Source organism: Cryptomeria japonica, chromosome 8, assembly GCF_030272615.1.
Source record: "Cryptomeria japonica chromosome 8, Sugi_1.0, whole genome shotgun sequence".
Classification (NCBI taxonomy): Eukaryota; Viridiplantae; Streptophyta; class Pinopsida; order Cupressales; family Cupressaceae; genus Cryptomeria; species Cryptomeria japonica.
In genome coordinates this window covers 202,104,611-202,124,021 of record NC_081412.1, presented here as the reverse complement: position 1 = coordinate 202,124,021, position 19,411 = coordinate 202,104,611, and the positions used below count along the sequence as shown (strand labels likewise).

Here is a 19,411-nt window from a genome sequence, read left to right as displayed (position 1 = left end):
GCCAACAAGTTCTCTTCATGCAAGAGCAGCCAGTCGTCAGAACTTCGCAAACCAACACAATGACATCATCTGGAGGTTACCGGGACAACAGACGCGGTGGCAGAAGGAATAGCAACAATAACAATAATGGAAGCCATATCTAGTATGACACCAAGGGCCAGCCAATTATCCAATGTAGGGCCTGTAATCAATGGGGGCACTTCGCCCGTGATTGCACGAAGGAAGCCACCCCTCAGCACCTCTGCCGATGGTGTGGGCTAGGCGACCATGAGGATGCAAATTGCCCACAGGAAGGGGTTAATCTCCTCAACATTGAGAAAACTGGTGAGAAAGAAGTACTGGCAATCACCCGTGCCCAAACGAAAAAGGCCACTTATCCCGACCCCCGTATGGAGAAGGAGAGATTACGAGAGGCAAAGGCCAATATTGAACATGAGATGATGACCGAACGATGGGACAACGAGGTGGCAAGTACATCATCCTGTATGGAACCGGAAAATAACATCATTGGGCAAGTACTGCAGATGGAAGTACCTATAAGGGTAAAGAACCTTCTAGAAACAATGCCACAGTTAAGAACCGCCATTTTTAATTCCATACAAACCACTGCGCAGGCACCTTTGCATGCCACACGAGGGGAAGTTCCGGTCAGCCCCTCAGCTGACCCAATGTTGTTGGCCTTGAATAGTGGTCGACATCCTACTGTAGTAGAGATGGGAATTCTCAGGGCTATCCTCAAAGACACCATCGTGGATGGAGGTTCGGGGGTGAATGTACTGCTAGAGGATACGTGGAAGAAGCTGGGGAAGCCAAAACTATGGCCACCCACGTTCAACTTGGTAGGTGCAGACCAACACGACATCAAGCCACTCGACACCCTGATGGCCCAGCTGGTCACCATTGGCATGCAACCTTTCATACTAGATTTTGTGGTAATCCCACTCAAGAAGAAGGGGTACGACGCCATCTTAGGTAGAGGGTGGTTGGTTACAACAAAGGTGAACCACGACTAGAAAAAAAACACCCTTTCTATGGAGAAAGGGGGGTGGAAGTACACCATTGATCTGAGGACCCAGGTTGTTGACGACGAATTGACATCATCTTCAGAATCGGAGGGTGAAGGAAAAGGCTACCCGAGGGACGAAGGACGAGGCTACAGGGAGCCCAACGATGAGGGGATTCTCAAACTAGGAGAATGCTCCGAGGATGAGACAGGGTCATTGAACGGGCTCTTCCACTGGCAGATGGAGGATTATGAAATATTCCAGAGCTACAAGCTCGAAGTAGAGGAACTAGAGCAAGTAATAGAGGAGGTGTACTTGCCAGAATACATAGAATATTGAAAGGGAGATGCCCCAAACCTCAGTGACATAGATAATCCGAAGATCAATTGTGTCGGCAATGATTGGAACCTTGTGTGGAAGGCCGCAGCTTTCAAAATCTTTATTATTATTCTTCTTCTTATGTACGGGAAGGAGACCGTGGTCCCTGTAGAATTTGTGGTTCCAGGTCTTTGGATGGCCATTGAAAATAGATTGGCCACCAACGGGCCCAAATTGAAACCCTACCATGCGAAGCACGCAGGGGACCCAAGAGGCCAGAAGGACACCCGAGAGGTCGGAGGGGCACACGAAAGGATGGAAGGGGACTCGAGAGGCTGGGCAGGCGACTTGAGAGGCACAGGACCAACGCAGGAGACTCTTGGGCGAGGAAAACCGAGAAGGATGAAGGGCGATCCCAGAGACAGGGGACCCGAGCCGACGACTCTCTAGACAACTAAATTGAAAAATAAAAAAATAAAAAAATAAAAACATACAGTTGTACGGGTCCGTACGACAGTGACCATACGATCGAGAGAAAAAAAAAAAAGAAGAAGAAGAAGACACGGTGGGACCACCGTGCGGTGGCAACACCAACGGTGGACACCACCGTATGGTGGCAACACCAACGGTGGACACCACCGTGCGATGGACATCATCACCACCAAAGACATAAACACAACGCACAAACAAACACAGACATAGTCGTACGATGGAGGGGTGTTGACCGCACGGAAGGTGGCCGTACGATTGGAGGTGTCAGTGTTGTTGTTGACTATACGGGGAGGTTGCATGGCCAGGGTGCCATCAGGGACATTACAGAGGAAACACAAAAAAAAAAAATGACGATGACCAGATTGAAAAATTATTCAATGACATCGAGCCTGGACACTGAAATTATTGGAGTGTAGAAGAAGGGTTTTGACATCATAAAATATCATAGAAATGATGTGCGCCATGGAATTTCATGTGGTTCTAAAGGTTGTAAATTGGTATTGGCGGCGGGGGCACTGCCCCTGGACCCCACGAGGGGCGCTGCCCAGACCCCACGGGGCGCTGCCTCAGACCCCAAGAGGGCGCTGCCCCTCGACCCCACTGGGGGCATTTCCCCCAGACCCCCAGTTTATTTTTGAACTACAGAATACCACGGGAAGTGTTGTGGTTGTCCGTATTGTGAGAAAGAAGCCTACAGCTAAGCATTGGCAGGGAAGCCATAAGTCGTAGAGGGAGACGAATTTGGAGGTTGGGAACAAACAGAGTTTGAGGGAAGGCATTGCAGGTCCGGGCAGTTGTATGACACTAGGGAGTTATTCAGTTTAGTTTTTAGCCTTTGGGGAGTGTGATGGAGGATTTGAGGTGTCTCCTAGCCTTTGTGCCAGCAGGTTGTGGCCACCTCCAGACAGGAATGGTATGCTTTGAGAAACTTGGAGTAGGTCTCGGTTGGACATGAGGTTGCCTTGGTGGATGCAGAGAGGGCTCGGGAGGAGCTGACCACTAGGTTGGAGGCAGTACTAGCGTGAGACGTAGCTCAGCATACCCAGGAGTTGGATGTCGAGAGGGCAACACCGACGGCTATCGAGGACAAATTGGCTAGGGAGACAATATCATTTGAGTAGCAGTTGGTGGAGGCTGAGACTGAAAAGCATGTTTTGCAGACAAGTTTGGTTTAGGCACAGGAGGATTGTGATGTCAAAGGAAGCACTAATGGTGAAATCTGCACTTGAGCATAGGATGGTAGCAGAAAAGGGTTTTTAAGCGAGGACGCAGCAGGTGTATAAGTTTCAGGCTCAACTGGAGTCAACAATTCTATTTAATGTCATCTCTATTTTGTATTAAGTCATCCGAAGATGACTTATTTTCTTTTGGGGGGGATGATGTTGGCGGCAATATTGTACACAAAAATAAAACTAGTTAATTAAGTTGTAATTGTGTTGGTTAGTTGGCAACCGAGGGGTGGCAGTTGCGATGCGATGGTTGGCGCTCACACCCCCTCAGCATCTTTATATACTTCTGAATGTAACTTGTGGAGAACAATGAATTATGAATGGAATAACATATTTTATACTTGTCTGAGATCTATGGCATTATTATTCTGCATTATGTTCTTTATCTGTGTGCTTTAAGTTATTCACCCAAGAGGGAAAACACTAAGCACATATGAAGGATAAACACAAAATGGAAGCCTCCTGATTGGGGCTACACAAAGCTTAAATTTGATGGTGTTGCTCGACAAGGTTTGGTTGTTGGGAGTGGAATTCTGAGAACTACTAGGGAGTTGGTTTCAACTTATGCAGGTAATTTGAATGGTTAATCTAGTAATCAAGCTGAAGCTATGGATTTGTTTTGGGGCCTTCGCATTTCTCTTTCCATTGGGGTCAAGACAATTACCATTGAAGCTGACTAAAAGCATATAATTGATGTTGTTAAAGGACCGAATAAAATAAAGTGGTCTATTGATGGTATCCTTAGAGACACATTTGGACTTTTATTTTCTATTGACTGCTTCCTACTGAACCATATCTACAGGGAAGGTAATTGTGTGGAGGATTCCATTGTGGCCCTTGGTCTCAATTTGCACAAACTAAGATGTTGGAGAATCTGTGACTCCCTGGTCCCCTCCATTAGACTCCTTATCAAGGGAGAGACTAATAATACAATCCCTAATGGGTAGGAAATCTACTAAGTCTTTCCCTCATTCCCACTATTCCACCTCTGAGGGGTGAACGAGGGAATTTTTGAATTCAAAAAATTGTAGCCTTCAATCAAGCAATAACAATGGCTATCTGAGGTGGACAACCATGCATGCCACAACATGATACATTCACTTTCTACCTATTGTTTGGCATTGCATTTTGATCCTTATGACAATGCAATTCGCTTGTGTGAAGTGTTATAAGTGTTAGACAGATTTGATACTGGGAGTAAACTAAGAGGGGGGGTGGGTGAATCAGTTTACTATCAAAAATCAAAACTATTGCATATCAACACCTTTAAGTCAGAGCACAAAGAAACCAACACAATGAGAGATAAAACATGAAAGCACAACACACACAACACCAATATTTTTGATGTGGAAAACCCGGTAAAGCAAAAAAATATGATGGGAAACCCTACCCACAATCAGATAATACTTTTGCAGCAGTATGTGAAATAATTATAATGGGGATTGCACTTGCAATCAGGCCAACTGCCTAGAGCTCACTGCTCAATACAAATGGGAAGTCTCACTGACTTACAAAACATCAAAATACAATTTGGAAAGAATGAACTGGGAAAGTAGCATCTACTAATGCTTGATATAGTTTCGATTAAGAACAAATGTCTGCCCTGCAATACAAAACTCTCCTCAAACCTTCACTAAATGATATAACCATGTTCGCACATAAACCACTATTTGATAATGCAAACATAACCATCCCATAACCATACCATACAAATTACATGAATAAGTCACCTATAAATATAGATCATCAACCTAATTGACAAGGTCGGCTAAATCCTAAGCCCATAAACCCATTAATACAAAAATTACATCACACGATACCACCAGACCAATATTATGATTTTCATTACATAGCATGGACCTAATTCAAGAAACCAAACAATTCCATCCACCTAAAATTCCACTAAGACCGAAATCCAACACGCTTCACCAACCGTTAGAAACCATCAGTGAAATAGCATGCCAGCCAATGCAACACCACCAAATAGTTAGGACACGATCAAGAAGAACCTTCATGATGATAGAAATAATTCCCATAAGCTAGATCAAAATCATATGACCAAATCATCAAATACTGCTTACCGATAAAGTTAACCAGTACCAAGAAATATCAATCGGGAACAGAAACGATATAAACCAGAGCACCAAATCATAAAGCAATAAAATATGACAAGCATATAATCATCCAAAGTAAGCATCCAAACTCAAATCCATAGATTGGATCATATCGGATTAGAATCACAACCAAAACCAAGATGATCACCAAGACTAACTAGGATAGGTCCAACCGGGATAGCCTCCAACTGGGATACAATGTTGACATCAATGACAACACTTAACCAAATCTAGCATATTTGCAAAAATCTCCCCCTTTGGCATTGATGACAACATTGAATGTGAAAAACATCCAAGTGCCAAGGAATGCCAACAATCTCCAAAAGACCAATCAAAAATATATATCTCCCCCTAAGATTAACACCTTCTCCAAAAAGATTGACTTTTTTTCACATGAAAAACATCTCCCCCCCTTTGACATCACTGACAAAGGACAGATAGAAAACCAAAAATACTAAACCAAACAACTGACTACTCCCCCTGAGTAGTAGCATCATCTCATCAAACCAAATTAGAAAAATATGTTATAAGCTCACCAGATTGATGCATCCCTACATCTCTAAGTCTCTTCCAAAGGGTTTGTAACGGCCAACTGATCTCTGAGATATTAAAAATTACCTTTAGGCAATGGTTTAGTTAGAATATCAGCAATCTGTTCCTTAGTAGGCATATAAACCAATCTGACTTCCTTTGCTTCAACCTTTTCCTTCAAGAAATTATACCTTATAGAAATACATTTTGATTTGGAATGAAATACCGGATTCTTTGATATATTAATAACAACAGTAATATCATAGTGAATCACAATAGGCTCATCATAAATTATCCTTATATCTTTCAACATCTGTTTCATCCATAAAATCTAAGTATAGTTGGTAGCAGCAGCTACATACTCCGCTTCAACAGTAGATAATGAAGTGCATGATTGTTTCTTGCTAAGCCATGAGACCAACTTCTTTCCAAGAAAGAATGCAATACCTGTAGCTCTCTTCATGTCATCCACATCGCCTGCCCAATCAGAATATGTATATGCTCATAATGTGAAGTCATCATTATTTGGATACCATAACGGTCCAAAGTCTTTTGTACCTACCAAATATCTGAATATCCTCTTGACAACAATATCATGAGTTTCTCTAGGATCTGACTAAAATCTAGAAGCAATACAAACAAAACTCATTATATCGGGTCTAGTCTGAGTTAGGTACATCAATCTGCCAATCATTGATTTGTATATGCTTGGATTCACTTTAGGAGATTCATCATCCTTTGATAATTTGCCACTGGTTATCATAGGAGTACTAACAGGTTTAGAATTCTCAAGTCCAAATTTCTTAAGCAAATCCTTCACATACTTAGTTTGACAAATGAAAATGCCTTTATCAATCTAAGTAATCTGCAAACCTAAGAAAAATTTCATCTCACTAATCATAGACATTTCAAATTCATTCTTCATATCATCAGCAAATTTCATGCATGTACTTACTTCTCCTCCAAAAATGATATCACCCACAAAGACTTCAATAATCAATATGTCATCATGCTCAATTTTATAATATAAGTTACTATCAGCATTACCTTTGTTGAAACCAAGCTTAGAAAGATATCTATCCAATCTAGCATACCATGCTCTAGGGGCTTGTTTTAGTCCATATAAAGATTTCTTCAGTTTGCAAACCATGTCTTTGTCTTCTGATAAAGAAAATCCATTAGTTTTCTCAATGTAGACTTCCTCCTTAAGGTCTCCATTCACAAATGCACATTTGGCATCCATCTGATCTACTTTATAGCTCTTGTGTGAAACATAAGTAAGAAATAGTCTTACCGCTTCAATTCTTGCAACTGGGGCATAAGTCTCTCCATAATCTACTCCTTCCTGTGAATAACCTTTGCAAACCAATCTAGCCTTGTTCCTCACAACCTGACCTTCCTCATTTAATTTATTCCTGAAAACCCATTTAGTTCTAATAATATTCTTGTCTCTAGGTATAGGAACTAATTCCCATGTCTTCTTCTTTTCTATCTAAGCTAATTCTTCGTCCATTGCTTTTATCCAATTTTCATCCTTACATGCTTCAATAAATGATTCTGGTTCAATTTGAGAGATTAAACATACCTCTCCAGTGGCTAATCTTCATCTAGTCATCACACCTTTCTTTGTATCTCCAATGATTTGATCTTCAGAATGATTTAGTTTAATATATCTAGGAGTCTTTGAATTTTCTTGATTTTCTAACTCTTTCTCGTGTTCATCAGTCACTGTTTAATTTTTTAATGTTACCAGTGTCATTGGTTCACTAGTTTGAACTAATTCTTGCATTACTGGTTCTGGTCTAATAAATTCATCTTTTGGTCCATAGTCATATGTGATAAACTTATAAGGCATTGAGAGAGGGGGGGTGAATCAGTGCAAGAAAAAATAACACAAATCTGATCACCACTTTAATCAACATGAAACTTAACAAGAATGCAAGGAAAATAACCACATAAGCTAACACCCAATAAAACATGCACCTCATAACATAATATTTTTCACATGGAAACCCAAATGGGAAAAACCACGGTGGGAATTGGTACCCACAAAATAATGCACTTTTGGAATACACCTTGTTAAAGGCCTTAGCCCGGTTAGGAGCTTTACAATAATGCCTGGTTAAGAGAAGACCCTATTAGGAGTCACCCGGTGAGGGGATTTTACAGCTTAGCCCTGTTAGGAGCTTTACCTTGTTAGGAGTAACCTCACTGGAGGATTTAAACCCAAATGAATGAGCTACCCGGTTAAGGGATTTACACATTCAGACCTGTTAGGACCTACCTAATTAAGGGATTCAGACTACTCAAACTGTTAGGAAACAACAGGTAGTTGATCTGCATATAGCACCTATGTGACTGATTAGATCCACTTTAGTTCTGCAACTAACAACGACTAGACATCAATACAGAGCTTCACCTTCCACCGCACAATCAAATCTTCAATCTAGATCCTTCACCTGATACATCATCACACAATATTCATCCTTTTATAAATAGATCTACTAAGTCAGCAAACAACCTTGGAACAATTTCATAAGTTCAATGTATATGGTCAATCTTGTTCAACATGCTTTACTTATGTCGACCACAAACAAAAATAAAACAAGAAGTTCGATCTAAGTGTCTCTTCTCTACCGGTTTTGTTTTCTTCATGGCTGACAACTCTTAACATCATAACTCACTCATTCTATCAAATCTGATAATGTGGTTCTAGTCATAGACTCTTGTCAATGTCATAAACATGCATACCAAACTATAACACTTAACTCTTCACCAATCTCCCATACCGGTCACTTGATCATAATACTGCCATTGTTTATCGGTTCACTATTTAATTGACTCCACTATCATTTAGACTAAATGACTTAGATGACTGACAAAACATGGTTTCCATCAATGAAAACATAATACAAGTCATCAATCAACCTATTACATCAATAAAATCATCATCAAGCCAACAATCTCCCCCTTTGGCATTGATGGCAACACTTAGGAAAAAAATTGTCTGTGTCACATTACAAAACTCATGACTCAACATGACTCAAAACTCAAAACTCCCCCTAAGAAATTACATGGTTTTATAAAATTTTGACTTCATACTACTACTTCCCCTTTGACAACAATAACAAAGGTAAGCAAATACATGTGAAAAATGAATACAACAGACCAAAATTTGTATTACAAATACAAAATGTATAAGAGTTCAACAGTTTTACATATTACATTTTGAAAAAATATCATCAAAATTAATCTTCCAAACTTGCAGGTCATTATCCCATGTTCCCAAAAGAGTGGATGTAATCTCAATGTGTGTCTGGATCTGGTGGACAAGATCTTCCATGGCATCTAGAGTGCTCATCTCCGGTGTTAGCAAAATTGCCTCTATTTCCTTATATCCTCTCTCCAAAATTTGTAACTTGGGAACTATGTGTTTATAACTCTTGTAGAGTTGTAGTCCTCTTGACCTTTTCTGCCTCATATGTCTTTAACTTATGCAGTACACTTACAATAGAATGACCAAAAATTGTAGTTGAATCATTCAAAGGATCAAATGATTCATTCATAACCTTTATTGCTTGTTGATCTGCCTTGATCTTCTTCTCTATATCATCAAGAAATAATAAAAAATTATGAATTGTACATAGTACTTTACCTCTGATCTTTAGTGCATCTTTTATTTGTTTCATATTATCACTAAGACCTACCTTGTCTTTGTCAATTTCCTTGATCAAAATTGCAATCCTTCTCTTCTCATATTCCTTCACAGCATTCTTGATTACATCTTCTTTCAAGATCTTCATTTGCTCCCCTGCAGATATAACCAAATGACCTAGTTTATCAATTGGAGTGGAGAGATTATCAGTGTCTGTCTCTGGTAACAGACTAGATAGAATATCAACAACACTTTGAACAATTTGTGCTTCTTTCTTCTATGCTCTCAGTATCTTCTTGTGTGCTCTAGATTGCATGGCAAATGCAATCTCCATCAGCTCTGTGGGGCTCAACATATCCATATTAATTGGTCCTTGTATAGATGCATTATCGTCTTCCTCCTCCTCATCATCAGCAGTCTTGTTAGAAGTAAGTGACTCGGAGGTCACTTTTTCCTCATGAATCTCTTCTTTTACCTTCCCTTCTTCCTTCATCTCTTCTTCCTTCTCTCCAGTCTTCTCCTCTTCCTTTTCATTATCCTTTACTAGTGGTGTAGTGGTCTGCACATCATCTATTTGTGTTAACACTGGTGGTTCTTCTGCTTGTTGATGTTCTTCATCTTTCTCTAGTGATATTTCCTGTTGCTCATCAACCTGCATATTTTCTATCTTATCATTTATTTCCTTCTGAGTACCGGTTTGATTGACTTTTGGTAATACATTCTCTTTATCAGGAATAATGATTGGATCTTCCTTATTGCTTGTATCAAAAACAATCTCATCTGGTATAATATCATCAATATTCACATTGTCAGGGAGATCTTCTCCCTTTAATCTCTCTAGTTCCTCTTCTTCTTCTTCTTCAGGAATAAGGCCCAAAAACTTCTTCAAAATCTCCTCAGTCTCATCTTGTACTGATTGGGACTCACCAACAAGTAATCTTGTAAGCCTTTTCTTTGATCTAAAGAATGGCTTTGATTTCAAAAGAATATTTTGCAAATCCTCCTTTGAGGCTTCCGGTTGTAAAATTACAAGAACAAATTCAAGAATCTCCTTGTCTTGTTTTATTGTAGCCTGCCATCTTGTATCTAATTTACTGTACAAAGAATTTGGAATTTGCCCTTGCAACTCAATCAGGGATTTACTAAACTTATTCATTAATAGAACAATTGCATCTTCAATTTGCCTTTATTCATCTTCACCAAACTTGTCATTAAGTTTCTTTACATCAACCAAAATACCAAATTCCTTAATTCTACTTAACAATTTTTCAAAAGGAGTAGGTTTAGTTATTAGTTGTTTTACAGATTTGATTGTAGATGCTCCAACAACCTTAGATTTATTTCCATTGGCTCTAAGTGATTTCTTCTCACCTTCAGACTCTTTTTCTTCTTCATTAGCAACTCTCTTTGCTTGTTCCTTCTTCCTCTTACCAGTGACTACTAGTGCTTTAGGTGCAGGGGGCTTGATTTCTTTCCCCTTTCTTTTGAATTGAATCTTAGAAGATTTCTCCTTAGCAGTTGTACTTCTTGTTTTTCTATCGGTGCTGGTACCAATTGGGGCACTAGAGGATTCTACCTTCCTTGCTTCAAACTAAGCTCTAGCCTCTACAATTTCCTCTTTAGTGAATCCTTGTTCAATAGCAAATTGTTCCACTTCTTTTCTAACCTTCTTTGCAATGATCGGTCTTGCTAATTTAGCATGAACTTCTAATGATTTCTCCTTAATGGTTTGAAATCTTGTATCATCATTTGGATCTACTGGTGTAGATAGAAGATGATCAGCATAAGCAATCAAAAGATTAGATTCTACCTCATAACCCATGAGCATCACCCATGATTTCCTAGGTTCTACTGCCTCCATTTGACATGTGTCAATATCAACCATGAAATAGATAGAATCTTCATACCTTTTGACAACACTTTCCGGTATTCTTTCTCTTTCATGAATTCTCTTCTGAAAATCTTAAACTATCCCCAAATTACCTTTGTAAACTCATTACCAATCATCTTGATGTTGTTCTTGATTTGTAACATTGTTGGTGTACCTTTTGACCATTGTATATCATTGATACTAGGAAAAGAGTTCTAGAAATAGAAAAACAAACCTATGATCAACTGTCCAAATTTAAATTTCTACCTTTTATCCTTCTTGATAGATTCCATATTTAATATCAATTGGGTTCTCAGGGCTTTAGCAAGATCATACTTTGCATTTTCTTTTATTATTCGGTAGGTAGTGTGAATTGTAGCTCCAGGAATACTTTTTGTTCTACCTGAGTGATAAACCCTATATCCGATGACCATAGATGCAATTTTCATCTCAGGATCTTCAATCTCATTTATATTCATTGCTAGACCATCCCATTTAGACTTTGTTAATCGGGCGACTTCATCCTTCGGGATTGATCTCAACACAAGAACTTCACCGGTTACCCACAATCCGGTGACAACATGAATAGATTCCTTTGTAATCTTATATGGTCGATCAAGCCACATAAATTGATCATGTATTCTTCTCAACACATATCTGATATGGTCTTCTTTGAATTCAACAAGAAAGTTCAGCGCGTGGTAAAAACCCTTGTCGGTGACCCTGTGGAGTTGATCGTTTATAACTCCTTGCTTATCACATAAAGTATGATACTAATTAAAGATAGAAAAGGTTCCCAAATATTCTAGTTTTCAATGAATATAAGATCTAATATCTTTGGCATGCAACACACCATAAGATATGTTGGATAGAGCTCCAACTGGACCGATTTCAATCAACTTATGTGGATGCCTCTTGAATTTCAGTTGAGGCCTTTCAGTAGCATCTACAAAGTGTGGTGTATCCATTAGAAAATATCAAACACAAATTTATATTCTCAAATAATTACCTTTTCAACTTCTTCATAGCTAGGGTTTTCGGTCAGAATGCACTTCACCGATTCACTTCTCCACAAATCTCTTCAATCCGCAATCAACCTTGCCAATGCAGTAATCAAAAGCTCTTCTTTGCTTCAGTCTCACTCCAAATGCTCTCGAGAATGAAAAGGCAACAAATGAAACTTGTAAAACACTTTTTATTTACCTTTTACATACTACATTAAATGTTATACATAGTTGAACTTACCCTAATCATCGTTCAACCCTAAAACTCACTACTGGTTCTCATATCACATCAAACCTACCGGTTTGATCACAAAATCACTTCACAACATCACAATGCATCAAAGTATGTTGATTTAACTTACCACACATCATATAGGGGGTCTAGAAATAGGTCTGACAATAAGATGATCCCTCTAAGCTTTATAACAACTTAGTTAACTGGTGATGAAATCTCCACACTAGGTGAAGAATTAGGGTCTTTTGTTGGTTTCTCACCACTCTTCTTTCTTCAAATTTTGTTCATCTTATCTCTGGTCTCTTCCATATCAACTTTCTTCTTTCCTTTCCGGTTAGCAGAGTGATTAACTAGTTGGTTCATTCTTGCTCTACAAAACTTTGCAAGGTTTCCCAGTTTGTGAGAATGAAAACAAGCCATTCCATATGCTCTCCACGGTACAGTATTGCCTCTACCAATTCTTCTTTGATAGTTCATAGTAACATGTCTAAAGTTGTGACAAATTGAACAAGTCACATTCTGTCTATACTCCATGTCATAAGGACTAGACCAGTTCACATAAGGTCTCTGCCAAGTAGGGTTTCTCCAGTTATTGAAAGATCTTTGCCATTCACCTTTAGGTCTCTGATTCATGTAAGGTCTCTGAATGTTTTCTACAAACCTACACTCAATAGCTCTATGTCCATACTTGTTGCAAGTGTAATAATAGCCATCAAAGGTACTAGACTTATATCCAATATATTTATTAGGTCTATATCCATCAAAGGTACTGGATCTACTTCTACAAACATTAGCAGTATAGCCTACCTTGTGACAATTAACGAATACTGGTTTTTAGGGTTTCTTACCGATGTTCTTCTTTGTCTTAGGTGTAGATTTGCCTTCATGCATGATGTAGTTAGTACCAGAAGCCTCGCCTTTCTCAAAGGTTGTGTATCCCAAGCCATGTGTATCTCCATTCTGCCTTTGTGACTAGATTTGCTCATCAAGCATAGTAGAGCTCTTGTTGTATTTAGCTAGGATCTCATTAGCATCTGCCCACTCCTTTAATATCTTCATTCTTCTTCATAAGAATTTATCTAAGAGACATAGCCATGTCTAGATCATCTTGTATCTCCTCTTTTTCTTCTTTATCTTCATGAAGATGTGCATGCAGGGTACCAATCTCTCGTTCAGCTTTAAGATCTCATCATCCTTTTCTCTTATCTTGTCTTCAGCACAAGATAAGAGAAAACCCACAACTGCACTGGTTGATCCTAACCATTCTTCCCTACTATATTTACATTCAAACCTTCTGGTCACAATCCCCTGAATCTCCCATTAAATATAATAATATGCATTAATAGTGAATAATGCTTGAAATGCTTATCTGAATTATCTTTCAAGTTCATGAAACCTTGATGCAGTCTGTCCACCAAGTAGGAAGCAAAATCAAAAGCTCTAGGCTCATGCCTCTGGATATCCACTGCTAAAACCAATGGTCCTATGCTCACCACATCAGGAGCTTCAACTCCTCCAACCTGGCCACAAGCCATATACGTATATTGTAGATACTTCTTGAAAATAGTTATATCATAAGGAGGGCCATCTTCCTCTGTTAGCCTCCCCTTTTCCACTTTGTTGATTGCGAGGTTCCAACCTTGATATGTAGTATCCATTCTCCTATATTCTTCCTCCAAATCTGTAAATGACAAAGGCACATCTACCTCCAGATCCAATGCAAAAAATTCCAGAATTGTGGCTACCGCAAAGTGAACAAAAATCGTCCCATCGGACAACAAAATGCATTGCTTGTTTGCATCATAATGTCTCACCAGTAGTTTTAATAAGTCAATATCTATAAAAACATTAGGTACCACAAGCTTACCTAAATTGGTGTTCCATGGGTTTGAAATTGGCATAGGCTCATCCCTGCAGAGGTAATGAAAAAGAAAAAGCTCATGCCCTTGCACTATTGTGAGTACATCTCCAATTTCTCTGTACATGTCCTCCAACTGCTCGTGAATAGGCAAACTCACCTTATCTCTACGTGACTTGGCTCCTGGAGGGCCCATCTGATCTACCATATCTTGGTTTAGCTTTCTGCGAGCTTCACCGACTTCACCCTTTGATTTTTTCATCATGGTATTGGATACTTCAACAATATTTCGCTTCCCTTTTGAGCTTGACCCCTCCATCTCTGTAAATTTCTTTACTCTATACTCAGTAGCTCAGAATATTTTCTCAATAAACACCTGATATCTTTTGCAATAGCTTTGTGTGAAATACTGTTATGCAACATTGGTTATATATTTCAGGAAGTCCAATCTTGTACTCAATTACCACAATCTTTGAAGGATTTTCTTTGTGTGGCAATAGACCTACTCAATAGATGCATTTAATTGAAGCCATTATGTCAGTTTTTCACATCAAGACCTCCAACGACTAATCGGCGAGACTTTTTTCGATGATTCAATTGCTTGGCATCATTTATTATGACTTTACCACTTTTCACCTTCTGATCAACACAAGTTATCCCGACCAACTTATCGTGTCTCGGGATAACAGTTTTCTTTCTATCCCGATGGTTCACTTTATCTCGATGAACACTCCTTCGGCTTCGGCTATGCCTTTTGTTTTAATACTCCATCAGCATAACTTTCTCCGATGCCTTCTCCTTCGGTTTGCTTTTACTTAACCCATTGGGTGTCGGCATAATTCATTTCTTGTCTCTCTGATGCCCCGATGATCTCAATATACCAATCCGCATTCTACATAAGCCCACCACGTTATCAGCATAACTCATCCTGAAGAACTCCTTGCAACCCACCATTCTCCTAAATGGTCCTATCGGGTTTTGGCATAACATAAAATTTCTTCCTCTGATGTCTTGATGAGTCCCCACTTAATGTTTCTTTATTGGTATAGTCTATGTTGATATCTTTGTAGGCGCTTCTATCTTCATCGAGGGTCGGAATACCCTTTTTCTATTCCTCCCAAAGTCTCGATAATTCTCTGATGCACCTTCACACTTTATATGTCCGGGTCTGCTTTATCGGTATAGGGTAATACTGATAGTTCCACCCTTCGATTCCTTAAGTCATCGGGGATCAGCCTAACCATTTTTGAACTACTCCAATATGGTCATTTTTTTTCGATGGGCCCACCTTCGGTTTTCTTTAGTCATTGGGTATCGGGATAGACTATTTTTATTACTTCTAATCTCTTGATAATATATGATGAGCTTTTCCTTATCGTTACAAGTTACACCGATGGATTTATAGGCTATCGGTATAGCAATTTCTACGTTTTGCCGACAAGTCGATAGACAACAACCAACTTCTGCTTCATCGGAACAAGATATCCTGATGGTATGACCTTTTCAAGAGCATGGACCGTGCTGAGTATTTTTTTAATGCTCCAAAGCATCCACATGCTACTTCATCGGTATACGTTATGCCGATACCCCTTCTTTTGCTCGCCAATGTTGTTTCATCTGGACTACTTATGTCGATGATTGAAGTTTTACAATTTATCATAGATGGGCCATCACTATTGAATATTAGTGATCCCCACTTTTCTCACAAGGTCTAATACATATTAGAAGACAATCCTGGATCATACCATAATGACTTCTCTACTAACAAAATGCCTCCATAATGGATTCCTTATGCAATCTATACTTAGTGCATGTCCTTAGTGTGCCCAAGTGATACCTTGATATTCCTAAGACAACTGATCCTTTTAGAGAATCTTTACATGTGTTGATAAAGCTCTTGGACATACAAACCAACAATAAATACTCATATGATAAAAGAAAAAGGCCTCCATATAGCATAAAATATTTTGTAAAAATATGTGCTAACACTTGGTAGACCCAAACCAAAATCCATACTGATGGCTTCCCATGGTCTTTTAGGTATGGGCAGAGGTTGATACAACCCTGCATTAGAACTTGACCCTTTTTCTTTCTAACATATACCACAACCTTCCACAAACTTCTTCACATCTAGGTGCATCTTAGTCCAGTAGTAAAACCTTTTGACCTGATCCAATGTCTTATCACATCGAAAATGTCCTCCAAGACTGCCACTATGCTTTTCTCTGATCAAATTTTCCCTCATAGAACATTGTGGGACACATAACTAAGATCCCTTAAACAAAAGACCACCTTGTACTACATAATCTACATACTCAATATGAAAAGAACCCTGTAATTTATCACAAATAAAAAACACTTCATGAAAGTTTGCATCATTCAGATACATACCTCTTAAGGAATCAATTCCTAAACCTTGAAACTACACCTCTTGTATTATCATTGTCCTCTTGCTCAAAGAATCAACTACCTTGTTAGCCTTCCCTTTCTTGTTCTTTATGGTAAAAGTATAGGACTACAATTTCTCTACCCACTTCATGTGTCAATGACTCAACTTCTCTTGATTGTTTAGGAAACTAAAAGCATGGTTATCTATGTATACCACAAACTCCTTGGACAATAGGTAGTGTCTCCATTTTTTAAGTGCTTGCACCATGGCATACAGCTCCAAATCATAGGATGAACACTTCTTTTTAGCTTCATTCAATTTCTCACTAAAGAAAGCTATTAGCTTCCCCTCTTGACTCAATACTACTCCTATGGCATAGCCACTGGCATCATGTTCTATTATAAATACCTTATTAAAATCTGGTAAGGCAAGGATAGGTTGATGTGCTACCCTTGTCTTGAGATACCCAAAACTCTGATCAACCTCCTTGGTCCATTGGAATCTGCTCCTCTTCTCTCCTTTGATGGTGTTTATCATGGGTGTCACGATATGACTGAAATTCTTGATGAACTTGAGGTAGAAGCTTGCTAAACCATGGAAACTCTTGACTTCCCCAACTGATTTAGGTGTTGGCTAGTTGAGTATGGCCTCTATGTTTTGTGGGTCCATTTTCAAGGTTCCTTGTGAAATCATAAATCCCAAATATACCAACTCTTATTTCATCCATTCACACCTCTTGAGATTGATCATCACTTTTTCTTCATCCAACCTTCCTAACACCTTATCCAAGTGTTCCAAAGGGTCCTCCTTTGTCTTTCTAAACACCAGAATGTCATCTAAGTATACTACCACAAACTTATTTATGAAGTCTCTTAGGACCACTCATGAGCCTCATGAATGTACTCAGGGTATTAGATGGCCCAAAGGCATGACAAGCCATTCATACATGCCTTCATTAGTCTTGAAACTCATCTTCAACTCATCCCCCTCTCTAATCCTTATTTGCTGATAGCCACTTTTTAAATCAATTCTAGTAAAGTACCTTTCTCCAGCCAGACTGTCCATAAGATCTTCCATCTGAGGAATGGGGAATCTATATCTAATAGTTATCTTATTGATAGCCCTTGAATATATACAAATCCTACAATATCCATCTTTTTTGGGTGCCAAAACAATTGGCACAACACATGGGCTCAAAATCTTTCTCACCAATCCCTTATCAAACAATTCTTGGACCTACTTCTTTATCTCCTCATTTTGTTGAGGTGTCATTTTGTATGTCGCCTTGTTGGGAAGACTTGCATCAGGGATTAGGTCAATATGATGAGTCACATCATGAATGGGAGGCAAGGAATTAAGTAATTCCTTCACTACTATACCTTCATACTTATCAAGTAAGGTCTGCACCACTTTAGGGACTTCCTTGATGTCATTATCTATTGCTTCTGAGATTGGTTTCCCCACAATGACGTATCCACACTCCTCTTCTTCTAGGTTCTTCATGAACTCCTTCTCCTTCACTGCCATTACACTGGGTCCTTCATGGATTTCACTCTCATGTTCCTTTAGTGGGGTAAGGGTATAAGATACTCCCCCCTTCTTGATGACAAATGCATTCTTCTTTCCATCATGTTGGACTTCCCTATCATACTGCCAAGGCCTACCAAGTAGGATGTGGCACACATCCATGGGAATGATGTCACACAAAATTTTATCCTCATAAGGACCAATATTTAACTCTACCCAATACTTCTCATTGACAAGTACTTGTTGACCCTTATTTAGCCAAGACACCTTATATGGCATGGGGTGAGGGATCCTCTTTAATTTTAACTTTTCTACCATCTCTACTGCAACTAAATTATCGATGGAACTAGAATCAACTACCACCTTACATTCCTTTCCTTGTGCCTTACATGTGGTTCTAAACAGATATTTTCTTTGTGGTGGTTCCTTGATGGTTGGGACCTTGACCAATGTCCTCCTCATGCATAAGTTTTCCCCTACCATGGTTTTGCAAGCAATGACGATGAGTTCACACTCTCTGCCTCTTCCTCATGAACAACTTGAGTCCTCCTTTGTCCTCCATATGATATTGTACTTGGTTTGTCTAGGCATCTCCAAGCATGGTGACCAATTTGGCCATATTGAAAACACTTCCCTGAGAATGTATTTGATCCTCTTCCTTGGTTTCCAAATCTGCCTCTTGTATTAGATCTCCTACCCCTGAATCCACCTCTTTTCTCATTGGTTTGTTCTTGTTATGCACTAGTCTCCCCTTGATGCTTTCGGAATTGTGTTCTACCTCCTCCAAAGTTTCCTCTTCCTCTATTGTTCTTTCCTCTACCCCTGACATGTTGCTCTTGCCTCCTTTTAACATTCTCTTTTGCTCTTGTGGCCAATTGAAAACATTCTTCTACACTCCTAGGCATAGTTAGACTCAATTTGTCTTGTATTCGATGTCTCAACCCATTCATATACCTTGATATTTTCTCCACTTCATCTTCATGGTGCCCTGCCCTCAGGCTCAATTTATGGAACTCCTATGTATATGTCATCACATCCATCTCTTTTTTATTTAGGATATGCAATCTCCTAAATATTTGAATCTCATAGTCACCCGGTAGAAATTGGGCCTTCACCTTTGCTACCATTTTGTTCCAAGTGTTAATCTTGGACTTTCCTCTTCTTAATCTCTCTAACTGAGTGTAA

At 39.1% G+C, this 19,411-nt stretch overlaps 1 protein-coding gene across 1 annotated transcript; it reads right to left on the bottom strand.

The window, feature by feature from the left end:
• Positions 1 to 17,935: 17,935 nt before the first annotated feature.
• LOC131857595 (uncharacterized) lies at positions 17,936 to 18,709 on the bottom strand. Its single transcript, XM_059210281.1, has one exon. The coding sequence runs from the start codon at positions 18,707 to 18,709 to the stop codon at positions 17,936 to 17,938; it is 774 nt and encodes a 257-aa protein (XP_059066264.1).
• Between the last annotated feature and the right edge of the window lie 702 nt (positions 18,710 to 19,411).

Bases quoted from the DNA above. Each gene is read 5' to 3' on its own strand.
- LOC131857595 (XM_059210281.1), bottom strand. From the start codon at position 18,709: ATGGTAGGGGAAAACTTATGCATGAGGAGGACATTGGTCAAGGTCCCA.